The sequence below is a fragment of the Belonocnema kinseyi genome, chromosome 7, assembly GCF_010883055.1.
Source record: "Belonocnema kinseyi isolate 2016_QV_RU_SX_M_011 chromosome 7, B_treatae_v1, whole genome shotgun sequence".
Lineage (NCBI taxonomy): Eukaryota > Metazoa > Arthropoda > Insecta > Hymenoptera > Cynipidae > Belonocnema > Belonocnema kinseyi.
In genome coordinates, this window is record NC_046663.1 from 17,998,542 (window position 1) to 18,013,542 (window position 15,001).

Consider the following 15,001-nt stretch of genomic DNA (forward strand, 5'->3'; position numbering starts at 1 on the left):
TTCATAAATTTTTTTACAATAAACGATGCGCTTTTCGGAAAAATCATCAAGAATAAAAAGTTCTTGTAATCAGCCAAGGAATACGCCTGAATTTTTTCGAAGAATTTTGAGCAAAATTTTGGATTTTGCAAATGAAAAATTTTTGCAAATTTCAAAATTTTGCTCAAAACGCTCCGGAAAAATTCAGGCTTATTTCTCGACTGATTACAAGAACTTTTTATTCTTGAAAAATTTTCCGAAAAGCGCATAGTTTTTCAATAAAAAATTTTCATAGTTCTAAGCATCGTGTAAGAGTAAAATGATCCACGAATATCTATCGTCCGTCTGCCGCAAACAAAGTTTATGTTGCCTAACCATCACCAACGTGGAGGTCGACGAATATCGATAGTCTCTTTTTTTTTAAGGGATTTTATATATTTTTCTTACATTTTTTAATTTTTTTTTTGGAGAATTTTTTTCATTTCAGACTTCAATCGATGGAAATCATTTTGATCCTGCTGTTTCAGAATGTAATTTTGAGAAACAATGTAAGCAGCAATACATGTTGCAATCAATGCAAAATCTAGTAGTCCTCTGGCGACATTGTTCATTATTACATAATGCTCACGTTTTTTTTTTTTTTTTGTTTAAACTGCATTTTGGGATAATAAATAAATTTTTTGAGGAATTTCATTGGCACCGTCGGAAAGAGGAGATCTTAAGCAATAAAAATATATGGGTCTCAATTTTTTCTAGTGTCGAATAGTCTTAGTTATTGGCCGTTGAAAAGCGGTGTCCCGGTAGTGGCGTTTTGGCCGTTTAAGGGTTAAGTAATTTTGAAGGCTTATGTTAACAATTTTTTTACTTTCTTACATTTAGAATTAAAAGGTTTTGAATTTTGATCTTCTAAGTCAGCAAAATTTTTATACGCATTCAACATTGAAAAACTTTCAATATATTCAAAATTTCGTGATAAATAACCATAAAAATGATAAATAATCTAAATTAAACAAGTCGCCGACAAATATTAAAATTGCATTCCGGCTGATTCAGATATTTTAATCTTTATTCTAAATTATAATTATTATTTATTATATTTTATTATTTATTAATAAAAGAGAAATTATGTTTTAAAATTATTAATTCTGTTTTTTCTATTTTTATAGTTAGTTAATTTATTAATTATTAATTAATTTATTAAAGAAAGTATGTGAAAAAGTAAATAGTTCAATTTTCAACCAAAAATAAAAATTCTTCATCAAAAATGCGAATTTTTGACAAAGTACATGATTTTTTAACTAGAAATTATCATTTTTATATGCTGTTATTATTTTCAGCTAAGAAAACATTGTTAATATTAAAAAAATTTAATTCTCAACCAGAAAAAGAAAACATTTTTTCAAATAAACTGATCATTTTGCCAAACATTTAGTTAAATTTTCAACTAAAAAGGATTAATTATTAACCAAACATTTAGATTTTCATCCAAAAAGGTGAATTTCCATGAAGAAAAAATTCTGACAAAAAAAGACGGATTTTCAACAAAATAAACTTATTTTCAAATTATTTGTTGAAATTCAAAGCCAAATGGATGAATTATCTAATAACGAATTAATTTTTAATCCGAGAATATGAATTTTAACAAAAAAAGTTCCGTTTTACCAACAAGTAAAATTTTCCACCAAAAGTTGAATTTTCATAAAATTAGTTCAATTTTTAAACTCTAATTATGTAAAAAAACGAGCATATTAATTTTTAACTAAAAAATATAGATTTTCAATAAAAAATATAAAAAATAAAATTTAACAAATACCTTAATTTACAACGAACCAGTTTCATTTTTTAACCAAATGGTCAAATTTATACCAAAACTATAAATGTTTAACACAAAAGATCATTTTTAACCAAATAGTTTAATTTTTGCAACAAAACAACGAATTTTTAACAAATACATAAATTGTCAACTACAAAATATCCATTTTTAATAAAAATATCAATTTGCAACCAAAAAAAGGATTAGTTAAATTATTATTTCAAAAAATGCTGTGACAAAATCATTTTTTTATTCAAAGTAAAACTGTTTAGTTGAAAATTCATCTTTGATTGTAGAAAAATCATAAATTATGGTATAAATGAATAAATAATTTTGAAATTTTTATATGATGTTTCATTTTGATTATAGAATATTGTATGTAAAAATTATACAAATTTGAAATTCTCGTCTTTAAATATAAATGGTCAAGGAAAATGAAAAATCGTTAAGGAATAATCAGGAAAAGGTCAGGAAATTTAAAAGACAAATGTTTTTGGGCAAATAAATTATTCAAAAAGAAATATAGTTTTTATTTAAAGGGAACTAAAAATTGTTTTTAATTTATTTAAAAAATTTAGTAGATCATCAAAAAGTTCTTAAAAACTCAGAAGTTAGTTATTTACATTTAATTGAATCGAAAAAATCAAGTTTGTACCTCCAGAAATAGCCAAATAGTGCATTTGTTAATTAACGTATATTACACAATTCTTAACTATTATTTGGTGACCAAATATGATACTTAGGTCTTATTTCCAATTAATATAAGATCGATTTCATAGAAAAACCCTCATTTATTTCATCAAAAATACCTGAACTAAATATTTGTTTATAAAAATTGCTTTTAAAATAACAAATTATTTATTATATTGTATTATATCAACTACTATCAACTAAATATCAACTATTGAATAAAAGCATTTTTTTTAAACCGGTATGCTTCAAAAGTCACTTTTAAGATTTTTTTTATTAAATAAACAAGAAAATAAACAAAAATTGAAAATTCGACCATGAAAGTTCGAAGCGAAATTTTATCAGCTTGCATTTAGAAAAAAAAAAAGTTAAAATCGAATAATAATTGTATTCTGAAAATTAATTTGTCCGCGGACGTTTTTTTTTGCCTCACTGTGATGCGCCTGCTGTCAACCATATCAACGAAAATTGTTCACATGACATTTGTCGCTAAATCGGGCGTACTATTAAAAAATAATGTTCCATCACTCATTTGATTTGATTTCACGCATATAGAACAAAGGCGATCTTTTCGCGATTGAAAATGTAATATTGCGCGTCACAGATCGTTCAACCCAAAAGCTTTCAGTGCGTCATACATAGATAGATGTACTAGTCGCGGCTTTTAGTAACGAGGTTCGGCGAGAAAATCGCATTGACCTCGTGCGGAAAACGCAATTTTGTGAAATGCGAGACAATACGAGCGTAGTGCAGGAACGAGTTCGTTTAAATTTCATTTATGTAAATTTATTTTCAATGTAAGCATTAATGTTTCATATATTTCAAAAATATTTTTAATTTACAATAATTAATAATGATCTTCGTATTTATAAAGTTATTTCCTTTTTCAAAACTCCTACCCTCAACTTCTTCCACCTTTACTTAACCGTCTCCGCACTTTCGCAGATAGCCCAGCCCTTCCCCCACTTTCCTCCCATCACTTCTCCTACTTGGCCACCCCTTATTTACCCTTACTTCACCTCAAATAATTTTCCCTACTCCCCCACCTTTAATTTCCCCTAATTTTTCATCAACTTTCCTATTTCACCTACACTAAATTTCCCTGCGCCAATTTCTTTTCCCTTCTTCCGATTCCCTCCTCTTATTTCTTATCACTTCTTATAGATCTTCCCTACTTATTTTCTGGAACTTTGTCTGCTTCGCCTTCTGTAATTTCTTGTACCTCTGTCTACTTACCCTTCCCCTAGTTTCTCCTAGTTTCTCCTTCCTTTCCTTATTTCCTCTATATTCTGGACCTCACTTTCCTTGCCCCTTTATTTTCTATCACTTCCTCTACGCTCCCAAAATTTACTCTTTATCATTTACCGTCCCTCATTTCTCCTCACTTTGTCCATACACCCACTTACGCTATCCCCCCTACTTATCCTCTTTTCTCCTTGTTACACTTCCCTCGCTTTTAATAATTCCCCTCTCTGACTACTCACAGTTCCAATCCCTTGTTTTTTCTACTATCCACCTATTAAATTACTACTCCCTTCATTTCCGATATCCCTTACATTTCGCCTCCTTCGCTTCACCAATTTCGCCTCTCTTCATCTTACTTCTCCTCAAATAATTTTGCCTACTTCCTCACCTTTATTTATCAATTATTTTCCATCAATTTTCCTATTTCACCTCTCCCTAATTCCCCCGAACTCATTTCGTCTCGCTTCCCCCGATTCCCTCCTCTTATTTCTTATCACCTCCTATAGATCCTCTCCACTTACTTTCTTATACTTTCTCTGCTTCCCCTTCTTTAAATTATTTTCACTTCCTCTACTAATGCTCATATAATTTCTTCTGGTTTCCCCTCCCCTTTCCTTATTTCCGCTATCTTTTGGACCTCATTTTCCTCTTCCCTTCATTTTCTATCTCTTCCGCTACACTCTCAAACCTTACTCTTTATCACTTCCCCTATCCCCACTCCCATATTTCTCCTCACTTTGTCTATACACCTACTTACGCTGCCCCCTACTTATCCTCTTTTCTCCTCGTTACACTCCCCTCACTTTTAATAATTCCTTTCTCTGACTTCTCACAATTCTAATCCCTTATTTTTCCTACTCTCCATCCATTTCTTTACTACCCCCTTCATTTCCGATACCCCTTACATTTCGTCTCCCTCGCTGCACCTATTTCGCTTCTTATCTTATAATTTCACTTTTTTCTACTTCCTCTCTCGTAATTTTTGTTTCATTTTCCCTAATTTTCTACTCTACACTTCCCCTCTTCACATCCCCTTCCATTTTCACTCTTACATATCCCTCCATTGTCCACACTTTCACTTCCATCGCCCCCTTCCCTCATATCCACATAATTTCCCCTACTTCACCTTTCTAATTTCTCCTAATTAAAACAAGTGCGAAGGACAGAAACCCGACCGAAACTATCAAATTTCTGCCCAAGGCTACACAATTCTAATAATCTATAATTATAATACTATTATAAATCATTTTTTTGATTAAAAACATTTGCAATTGTGAATCTTGTTTTAGAAATATCTAATGCATTATTTACTATAAAAAAGTTTATTGGAAATGAAAAATAATAATAATTTCAAACCAACGATTTTAAACTTGAAACTTTTATTAATATTTTAAAAATACAGAATCGCCTTCCTAAACGAAAAGAATTTTTTTTATTATTTCAAGGTTTTTTTGGGGTTTGGGACACTGTGAAATTCCAGAAAAAGAAAATATGCAAAATAGAAAATTCCAAAAATGGTGAAACTAATGAAATACAAAAATGCGGGCTTGAAAAATTCCCGAATTCACAAACAATTTATGATATTAGCCAACTTGAATTAAAAAATGCAAGTTTCAAAATTCAATTCAATTCAGTCATTTCTTCAAGTTATTAAAAGTAAACTTTATATTGAAGGACTTAACGTGGAACTCTTTCGAATTTTAGGCTTTTAAGATTATAGCCGAACAATTTTTTCATTTAACATTGTTTTAATTGAAAATTCTCATAATTCTAAATTTTAAATTGAATACCATTTCACTGAAAAATTTTAACTTTTTTAAATTGAACAGTTTATTAATTTCTGGTTAAAAAATGTATGAAATTTATCATTTATGCTATCATTTTACCAGATTTGTTATTTAAAAACAAACTTACAACTTTTTGTTGCAAACTTTTCCATGATATCATTTCTTCTAAGACTTTGAAATTCATTAAAAAAGGTAATAAATCAATGTAAATACTAACTAAAAATAATTTTTTAGTGGGTTAGAGTAACAAATTTTTTTTTTAAATGTCATAAACAAATTAATTAACAAAAGTCATTTTTTCGTGACTTGCACTGATTAGCTAATTTTGATCCATAGATTTTTATAAATTATCTCAGATTATGATGTGCGCTCACAAAAAGTTAAGAATAACTAATGATTGCCATTTATTTAAACAATTTTCAAGGCAAATGGACATTTTGACCATTTTTTGATGAAATGGCCTTTTCATCATAAAATGGTCAAAATGTGCATTTGTTTATAAAAATTGTTTAAATAATTAACATTTTTTGGTCACTATGAAAAATATGATAGCAAAGATTCTTCGGCAAAATATTTTAAGTTGATTCCGCAAAGAAAACAACCGTTTTTATCAGAAAATTGTCAAAATGTTCATTTGTTTATAAGAACTGTTTGAATAATTGGCAATCATGAGCTATTCTTAAATTATTGTAAGCTCACATCATCATCTGTGATACTTTATACAAAGGCTATGTGTTAAAATTAGCTAATCATAACAAATCACGGAGAAATTACTCTTGTTAATTAAATTGTTTATAACATTATTTAAAAAAATTTCTTCTCATTCACAAATTAAGTATTTTTAGTTAGTTTTTAGATTGATTTATGACCTATTTAATGAATTTCAAATTCTTAGAAGAAATGGTACCATGGAAAAGTTTAGCAACAAAAAGTTGTAAGTTTGTTGTTAAAAACCAAATTTCCGTTGATTCAAAATAAAAGTTGCATAGTTAAAAGTTGAACTTGGAAACCTGACGGCCAATTCTAAAAAATAAAAATCAAAATCCGTTAAGAATTGCACTGTCAGTGGATTTTTTTCCAAAAATGTGCTTTTTCTCCTAGTGTATCCCGTCCCGAAGAACCGTGTTCGATTCCCGCCAGATTCTTTGAAATTTTTTTTTATTTTAGCTCTTAGAATATTTCGAAATGTTCAAAATTACCATTATGAAAATTGATACTTTAAATTACTAAGAAGGTTTTAAACGGAATTTACAACCAGTTAAAGCTTAAAATGGTTCCTGATTCTGGTACAACCCCCTTAAGTAACCCTTCAGTAATTTAAACTACCACTTTAGAAATCTTTGAAATTAAATTTTTTCTGAAAAAAGATTTTCTCCTTTGCTCTGCTGGGAATCGAACCACAGAACTTCCGATTTTCGGTCGAGTACTTTTCCCTTGAGCTACTAGAGAGATCGAAAGAAGAATCCTTTTTCAGAAATACACGTATTATTTTTCCAGATTTTAGAAGACAAATTTTTCAAGGAATCTGGATTATCATCAGAGAAGAACAGAAATTCTTAACTTCTTTTCAGACTAGATGTAACTATGAATGAAATATTTTCAAAATTATATTTTTTCTGAGAAATGATCTTCTCCTTCGCTTTACTGGGAATCAAAACACAGAACTTAAAAATGTGTAATTCATAGCTACATCTAGTCTGAAGAGACGTTAGGAATTTCTATTTTTCTCCGATGATAATACAGATTCCTTGAAAAAATTTAATTTCTAATACCGAGTAACACACTGAAAAAAATGGTTCATTGGGCCAATTATTTAGTTTGTAAGATATGGCACTGCTATTTTGTTAGTTGTGAGAACTATTTACTTAGTTGCTTGTACTAATTGAATAGTTGCGGCAACTAATAGAATTGTTACACAAACTAATAAAATAGTAGTACCATAACTTGCTAACTAAATAGTTGGCTCAACTAAACATTTTTTTCAGTGAATAATGCGTTTATTTTTAAAAAAGGATTCTTATTTCGATCCCTCCAGTAGCTTTAGGGGAAATCACTCGACCGGCAATCGGAAATTCTCTGGTTCGATTCCTAGCAAAGCAGAGGAAATATTTTATGAGAAAAAATTTACTTAAAAAATGTTTAATTCATAGCTCCGTCTGGTCTGAAAAGACGTTGAGAATCTCTGTTATTCTCTGATGATAAAACAGATTCCTCGAATCGGTCCCACCCAAGTCACTGATCAATTTCTCTAGCAATCACCCCAGGCGAAGAGCTTCTTAGAGTCATCATACTTCTTAATTAGAGCATCAAATAAAAATGAAAACTGTTTAAATTCCTAAATTATTATTATTATTATTATTATTATTATTATGTTGTGACTTTTTGGTATTTAGATTACGAAAGGAGACAGCAGGTGGCGCATGGTGTCCGAAAAGACAAATAGAGAATGGGGTCCGAGAATGGCTGCAGGTCGATTTGAGAAGAACTTATGTGGTCACCGGTATCCAGACTCAAGGTCGATTCGATCATGGTCGGGGGCAAGAGTACGTCGAGGAATATACCCTAGAGTATCGAAGATCTGGTTTCAATGAATGGCTTCCCTACAAACGCTGGGATGGGAAAGAGGTTTGTAAAAAACAAAACAAAATTTTTAAAATAAGAAAAATTTCCATAAAAAGCTTTAATCTCTAAAATCTTCTTAAAGAATCATCCTTAAATTACATAAGGTGTTTTTATGAAAAATTCAACACCATTTTTGGTATTAGGTCACTAGGGAGCGTCACCATATTAAGTGATAATATTTTCTGTAATTTTTGACTGACCCTCCGTTTTGAGAAAATTTTTGACGTTTCGATGAATAGCCCGGAGAACAATCCCATTTTCCTTAACTACTTTCCATTTTCCCCCCTATTCCTCTTTTTATAGAAATTCTTTTTTTTTTCCTTTTTTTAAGAAACTTCTCCTTTTTCTTGCTTTTTTACTTAACTTAAATTATTTTTTGTTAAAAATTCATCGTTTCTGATTTAAAGTCCACTATTATATTTTTTGTGCAAAATTCATTTGGTTTATTTTATAATTCTACTATTTGGTACAACATTTAATTATTTTGTTAAATATGCAACTTTTCTTTCAAAAAGTCACATTTTAGGACCCAGAAGTTAGCTATGAATATGGATTTGAAATTCCGACCTTGAATAAAAAATGCAAGAATAGTCGTAGCAAAAAACTAAAAAAGCCACTAGAATTGTCTGTCCCATAACTCTAGGTTTTTTTCACTTTTTTAAAAAAGTCATTTTTCAAACAATAAAGTTATAAATTAACATTTAATCTATTATAAAATAAACTTAAAGTCCTATAGAAAATATAAAGATAATTCTGGATTCATCTCGGCAATATCTCCAGGTTTTAAAAAATTATAAATTAATTATGTAAACAATTATATTATTTCAAATTTTTAGCAATTTATTTAATAATTTTGATACAGTCAAAGTATTTTTTGTTTCACTTATTAACTCTAAATTGTTTACCAAAATTGTTAAATAAATTCCTAAACATTATAAACAATATAATTTTTTTAATAATTCATTTGAGAAAAAATGAAAAAAACGCCTTTAGATCTTGCCGAGATGAATCCAAAACTATTTTTTACTTTTTGGCTATGACTATTATTGCCTTTTTTATTCAAGGTCGAAATTTTAAATCTATATACATATCTAACTTCTGGGTCGTCATATTTTTCATCAAAAATTGAACCAGTTGGTTGAAAACTGAACTTGTTGGTTAAAATTTAATTTTTTTGTTCAAGATTTATCGTTTTGATTGAAAATATAACCATGTTGATGTAAATTCGTTTCATTTTTAATTAAAAAATGATTTTTATAAGTGAAAATTAAGCTCTTCTATTTCTGGTAAAAAATATATATATATATATATATTTTTTTTTTTTTTAATTCATCTGTTTGGTTAAAAATGTATCTTGTTTAGTCAGAATCTCAGATGCTTGGTTGAAAACTGAAGGTTAAGTTCCCTAGCCAGCCATTTTGGATAAAAATTCAAAAAAGTGAGCTTATTTTCCCAAGAATTTAAAAGACCTTTTTTCAAGATTCATACATTCTCTGCACAGTTATTTGTAGTACTCGAAAAGACGAACATTTTCTCCTGATGACTTTTTTCGATAAAAAAATTTACACAATTATTGAGAATGGTGGTCCACCATTTCACCACCTGGTGCCGAAAACTGGAACTAGAAAGAGTAATTACAATATTAAAGACGTATTTTAATTTTTACATAAAAGTGTTTTTAAGATTTTTTTGTGAAGTGGAAAATCATGATTAAATACTGAAAGCAAATTTGCATAAAAAACAAATCGTTTTAGACAGAATTTTCATCTTATGCGGTAAAAAAAACACATTTTTGTCAAAAATGTTTTTAAAAAAACACAATTATTTTACTATTTCATTCAAGTTTTAATACATTGTAAGCTTAAATATACTTAAATTGATTTATCTAGCTACAAATTTTATCCAAATGATGCAAAGAATAGGAATAATAGACGATTGGAATTGAAATACAAATTCTATCCTAACTTTTAGATCAGATTTTTAAATAGTAAGTATTTTATATAAAAATTAATATAAATTTTCTTTGAGTTCATTTTTTCTTTAAAATGACCTCATTGAAGTTTATAATCAATCAAAAATCACAATAAATAATAAAATAATTTTTTGTTAGAAAAATATTTTTGTCAAAAAATGCGTTTTTCACTGTATAAGATGTAAATTGTATCTAAAACCCTTTGTTTTTCATAAAGACTTATTTTTAATATCTAAAAAATACTTTAAAATGCATCATTAAAATCGTACCCATTCTTTTTAGTTCGGCTTTTTGTCACCAGGTGGTGTATCGGAGTTTAAAGATTCTTAATAGCACTTACAGAATTAAAAAAAGAGAAAATTTTAAGCTGAATAACGCATCATTCAATCAAAATTTAAAAATATAAAGACATTCATTTTTAAAGGCCCTACAAGACCATCAGAACAAATTTTTGCATACTTCCAAAAAATCGAAACTTCAAATTAAGACGGCAGAAAAAATAGAGGAAAAATTTGTTTGCCCAAAAAGGATCCTAACATTTGTGATCAACCTTTTTTTTATATGTCGCGTATATTTTGTTTTAATCGTGAAAAATAACATTTACAATACAAAAATCCAATCTTTAGAAAAATAATGAAAGGTACGAAAACACATGAATGAAAAAAATTGTGCATTCAAAAATGATCTACAAACTGTTAATAAACTTTTGTTATAAGAATACATTTGCTAGAAAGCTTGTGTGCAGGCCTTTTAAAATTAGAAGTGAACCAATCGACAACTGCAAGTTGGTGATTGTGAATTCTCTTTTGTTAAAACTCCTTCGGCTTTATCACAGACATTACCAACAATTATCTGCTTATTTAGATATTGCAAAATAATGCACAAATTTTATTTTTCATGCTTTCTTTAAGGTTTGCTTTTTATTTTGCACGAATTTTTATTTTCAGTTGCAATTAAAAATGTATCTTTTTATTAAATTTAGATGATTAAAAGTCAGAACATGTATTCATATTAAAACATAAGTATTTTCATTTTCTTCTTTTTAAAATTTTTTAAAAGTGCACATTGTAAAGAAAGAACATTTTGTTATTTAACTTTTTAATGCAATTGTATCGTTTTCCCATAAAAATAATTTATTCATTTTCAATGTTGTTTTTTACTATTCAAACTGAAAGAAGAATCGAGTTTGAAGCACGAGATACGTGATGAGAATGTCTTCGTTAAAGCCGAAGGAGCTTTAACAAAAGAGAATTCACAATCACAACTTATAGTTGTCGAATTTTTTACTTTTAATTTTGAAAAGCATTAGTAAAATGTGGAGGGAAATACAAAGACCAAGCGCCTAGGGCGAGATAAATACTTTATTGAGCACGAAACACGAGATAGATATATTATCAATTGTGAAACGCAAAAACCAACAGTCGCGCCCCTGAAACTTTAATTACCTGTTTGAAAAAGGAACTATTTTTTGTTGGATTTCGTTTTATCGAAAATTATACCATTTTGTTGAAAATTGAACTATTTGGAGAAAAGTAAAGGAATTTTAAAATAAAAGTTTTACGTTCACCCTCACATTTTACTTTTTCATTAAAAACAATTATTTATTAACGTTGTCGAGGAAAGTTGTCAATCATTTTTATTTGGAAATAATCACAGATTAAGCGATCCCTGCCTAATTGAGATTCCTCTTTTTCGCTTTTGGTCATCCGTTCAACCTCACCACTGTTCATGTCTATTTTTGTCCTTTCTATAAGGCCATTTTTCCTTGCATATATCCCACGAAGAACGTTATTATTTGGCTCTATTATTGCAAAGGCTTTACCATCAAAAGTGGATAATACACTTTGTATTCCGGTTGGCATTGGTTTAAGGACATTATTTCTTCCTCTCACATTAATTGATGCATCACTAGGAAAAGTGTATCTTCGAATTTCAAATTGCCGGTTCGGATTCGCGCGCGGAATAAGCCGAACGCGTCTAAGATCTTCAATTTTAAGTCCACGTAGGCGTAAGGAAGAACGATGGGCAGGAGGAGATCTAGACCTTGAGCAAAGAGAAGAGGCGGGAGGAGGGGGAGACCTGACGGGAGAACGTGGCGCTTGAGGTCTGGCAGGAGAAGACCTTTCAGGAGACTCAGAAGTTCTGCCACGAGGAACCACAGGAATAGGGGCGCCATTGGGTAAACATTCAAACAGTGAACTCAACTCTGCAACAAAAAATAGAGGCTTTAATTTACAAAACAACCTTAAAAAATATATACTTAATAAACGTCAACTTGTACAACAAAGTTGCCAAAAAATACTTTAAAAGAACCTTTTTCACTTTATTATTATTTTCTTTTTTTTGTTGGACCTCGACACTTTTGAACTTTCGAACATTTTACACATAAAGTATCGGTCTTAGACTTTAAGAAATTCAAGAGCCGACAGAAAGCTACGTTAAGGTACGATTTTTAAAAATAAAAGGTGTAAAAAAATATTTCAACTAAATCTCACCCGGCACAAAATCTAGGATTCAAGTCTGTAGAACGAGCCAACTGTTATAGTCTCGTCTGATGTCCGCCAGAGTTCGCATTATCATCGGCTGATGCCAATTGAACTAATATCAGAGTCCTTTTTTGTGTGCCGGGTGAGATTTGGTTGACATATTTTTTTACATCTTACTTTTTTAATTATGTATTTATTTTTTCGGAAATAATTTTTAGTGAAGTCTTACCAAAATGAAGTACCTTAACGTACTTTATTGTACGCTCATACATTTTCCAAACTTGCAGCTCGATATTTTATTTACAAAAAAAAAGTTCTAAGGCTGGAAAAAAATATTTAGTGAATTGATTAAATTGGGTCGGTAATGTAGGTACTTCTGTATGTGAACTAAAAAAAACTTGAAAAAGAAAGAAAAAAGAAGAAGAAACTAGTTTTTTGTGGTTAAATAGTCTACCAAAATATTTTTGATTAAGAATTAATCTTGTTGGTTTAAAAATTATATTTTTTTAAGAAATTCAATAATTTGGTTGAAATTTCTTTCTTTCTTGTTAAAAACATTTTTTGCTTGATAATTCAACTCTTTTCTTGAAAATTCGTTTACTTTGTTTGAAATTTAATTGTTTTCTTAATTAATGCCATTTAATTATATGTTTCTTGGTTGCAAATTTCACTATTTTTTCATGAGTTTTTTTCTATTGGTTGAAAATTAAATTTGTAACTGGAAATTGAACAATGTCATTTTTAGTAGAAAATTAAACTAGTTTTTTGAAAATTCGATGTTTCATTTGGAAGTCAATTCATCTTTTTGGTTGAAAATTTATCTTTTTCATTCCAAAATTCAACTATTTAGGTAAAAAATGACTTTGCGTCATTTTCCTCCACATTATCGTTTGGTAAGAGATTTAACAATTTGGTTCAATTTTATTTGTTTCTTTGAAAAGGCTGTATTAGATGAAAATTCCAATCTTGTCTGGAAAATTCGTCTACTTGGTTTAAAAATTCATCTCAACTAATGCAATTAAATTACTTTTGTTTCATTAAAAAAATTAACTACTTTTTTAATTCATAGTTTTTCTTCTAATAATTGAAAATGAATTTTTTAACTGAAAACTGAAGTATGTCATTTTTGGTTGAACATTTATCTTCCTATTTAAAAATAATTAAATTAATGTATAAATGTTAAACTACTTTGTAAAAGATGCATATTTTTATTTGAACATTCATAATTGTAGATTGAAAATCCATATCGTTGGATGAAACTATTGTCTTTAAAATTTAACTCGATGGTTTGAAAATTTTACAATTTTATTGCAAATTTGTTTTAATTTATTATTATCATTACCTTTTTTTTAAATTCATAATTTTAGGTTGAAAATTTATCTGTTTGTATGTAAATGCAATTAAAAATGTATTTATTCAATTAAAAAATTATCTTCTGTAGTGTAATGTTCGAATATTTATTTAAAAATTTATTTTTATTAGTTATAAATCCAACACATTAATGTATATTTTTTATTATTGTTGAGCCTATTTGTTGAAAATTCATTTACTTCCGAAAAATAATTCATTTTGTTTAATAATTTAACTACTTTGTTGTACATTTAATTATTTGGTTAAGAATTGAAATATTTTGAAGATAGTACGTCCTTTAAACTTAAAGTTCAACTATTTAGTTGTAAATGCACTAGTTGGTTGATAATATTCGTTTACGCTTAAAAATTTCTGTTTTAAATAAAAATGTGAACATTCCATTTCTTTAAATTTTATATTTTTAAATAAAAAATTCAACTACTTGGTATAAAATTTTTGTATTTTGTTGAAAAAATCATCTTTTTGGCAGTAAGTTTAATTATTCAATTGTAATTTTATTCTTTCTTGATTTAAAAATTTAGTGAAAAAAAATTTTCGGAATTGAAAATTCAACACATTAATTTATTTTTTTTTTCATGATTGTTAAACATATTTGTTAGGAATTTATTTTTTCGAAAGATAATTCATTTTGTATTGAAAATTCAACTAATTTGTCGGAAATTAATTATTTGATTAAGAATTAAACTGTTTTGAAAATAATTTGTCCTTTAAATTGAAAGTTTAACTATTTAGTTGTAAATGCACTGGTTGATTGATAACACAGGCCCACAAAAAAAACAAAAGTGTCTGTGCAATTGACCAGACCTATATATTCTTATGTATTTTTCGACGCTGAATCCGAATTTGCAATAAAAAAGTAGGGTCCAGCTACTTTTTTATGGGGTTTTGCTCGAAAAACCTCAATTTTTACGGTTTTTTCATGGTTTTTTTAAATTAAAAAAAAATAAAGAAAAATTTTATTTTTTTGACTTCAGAATCGAATTCTACGGGAAAAAATACATCGAAAACCATGTTTTGATTTTTTTTTTTACAAAAA

At 28.3% G+C, this 15,001-nt stretch overlaps 1 protein-coding gene across 1 annotated transcript in view; it reads left to right on the forward strand.

The window, feature by feature from the left end:
• The window catches only part of LOC117176940 (epithelial discoidin domain-containing receptor 1-like), a 231,581-nt gene that overhangs the window by 122,439 nt on the left and 94,141 nt on the right, over window positions 1–15,001 (forward strand). Inside the window, exon 3 of the mRNA XM_033367344.1 lies at window positions 7,908–8,139. Within this exon, the coding sequence (XP_033223235.1) occupies window positions 7,908–8,139 (232 nt within the window). The remainder of the gene's footprint in view (window positions 1–7,907; window positions 8,140–15,001) is intronic.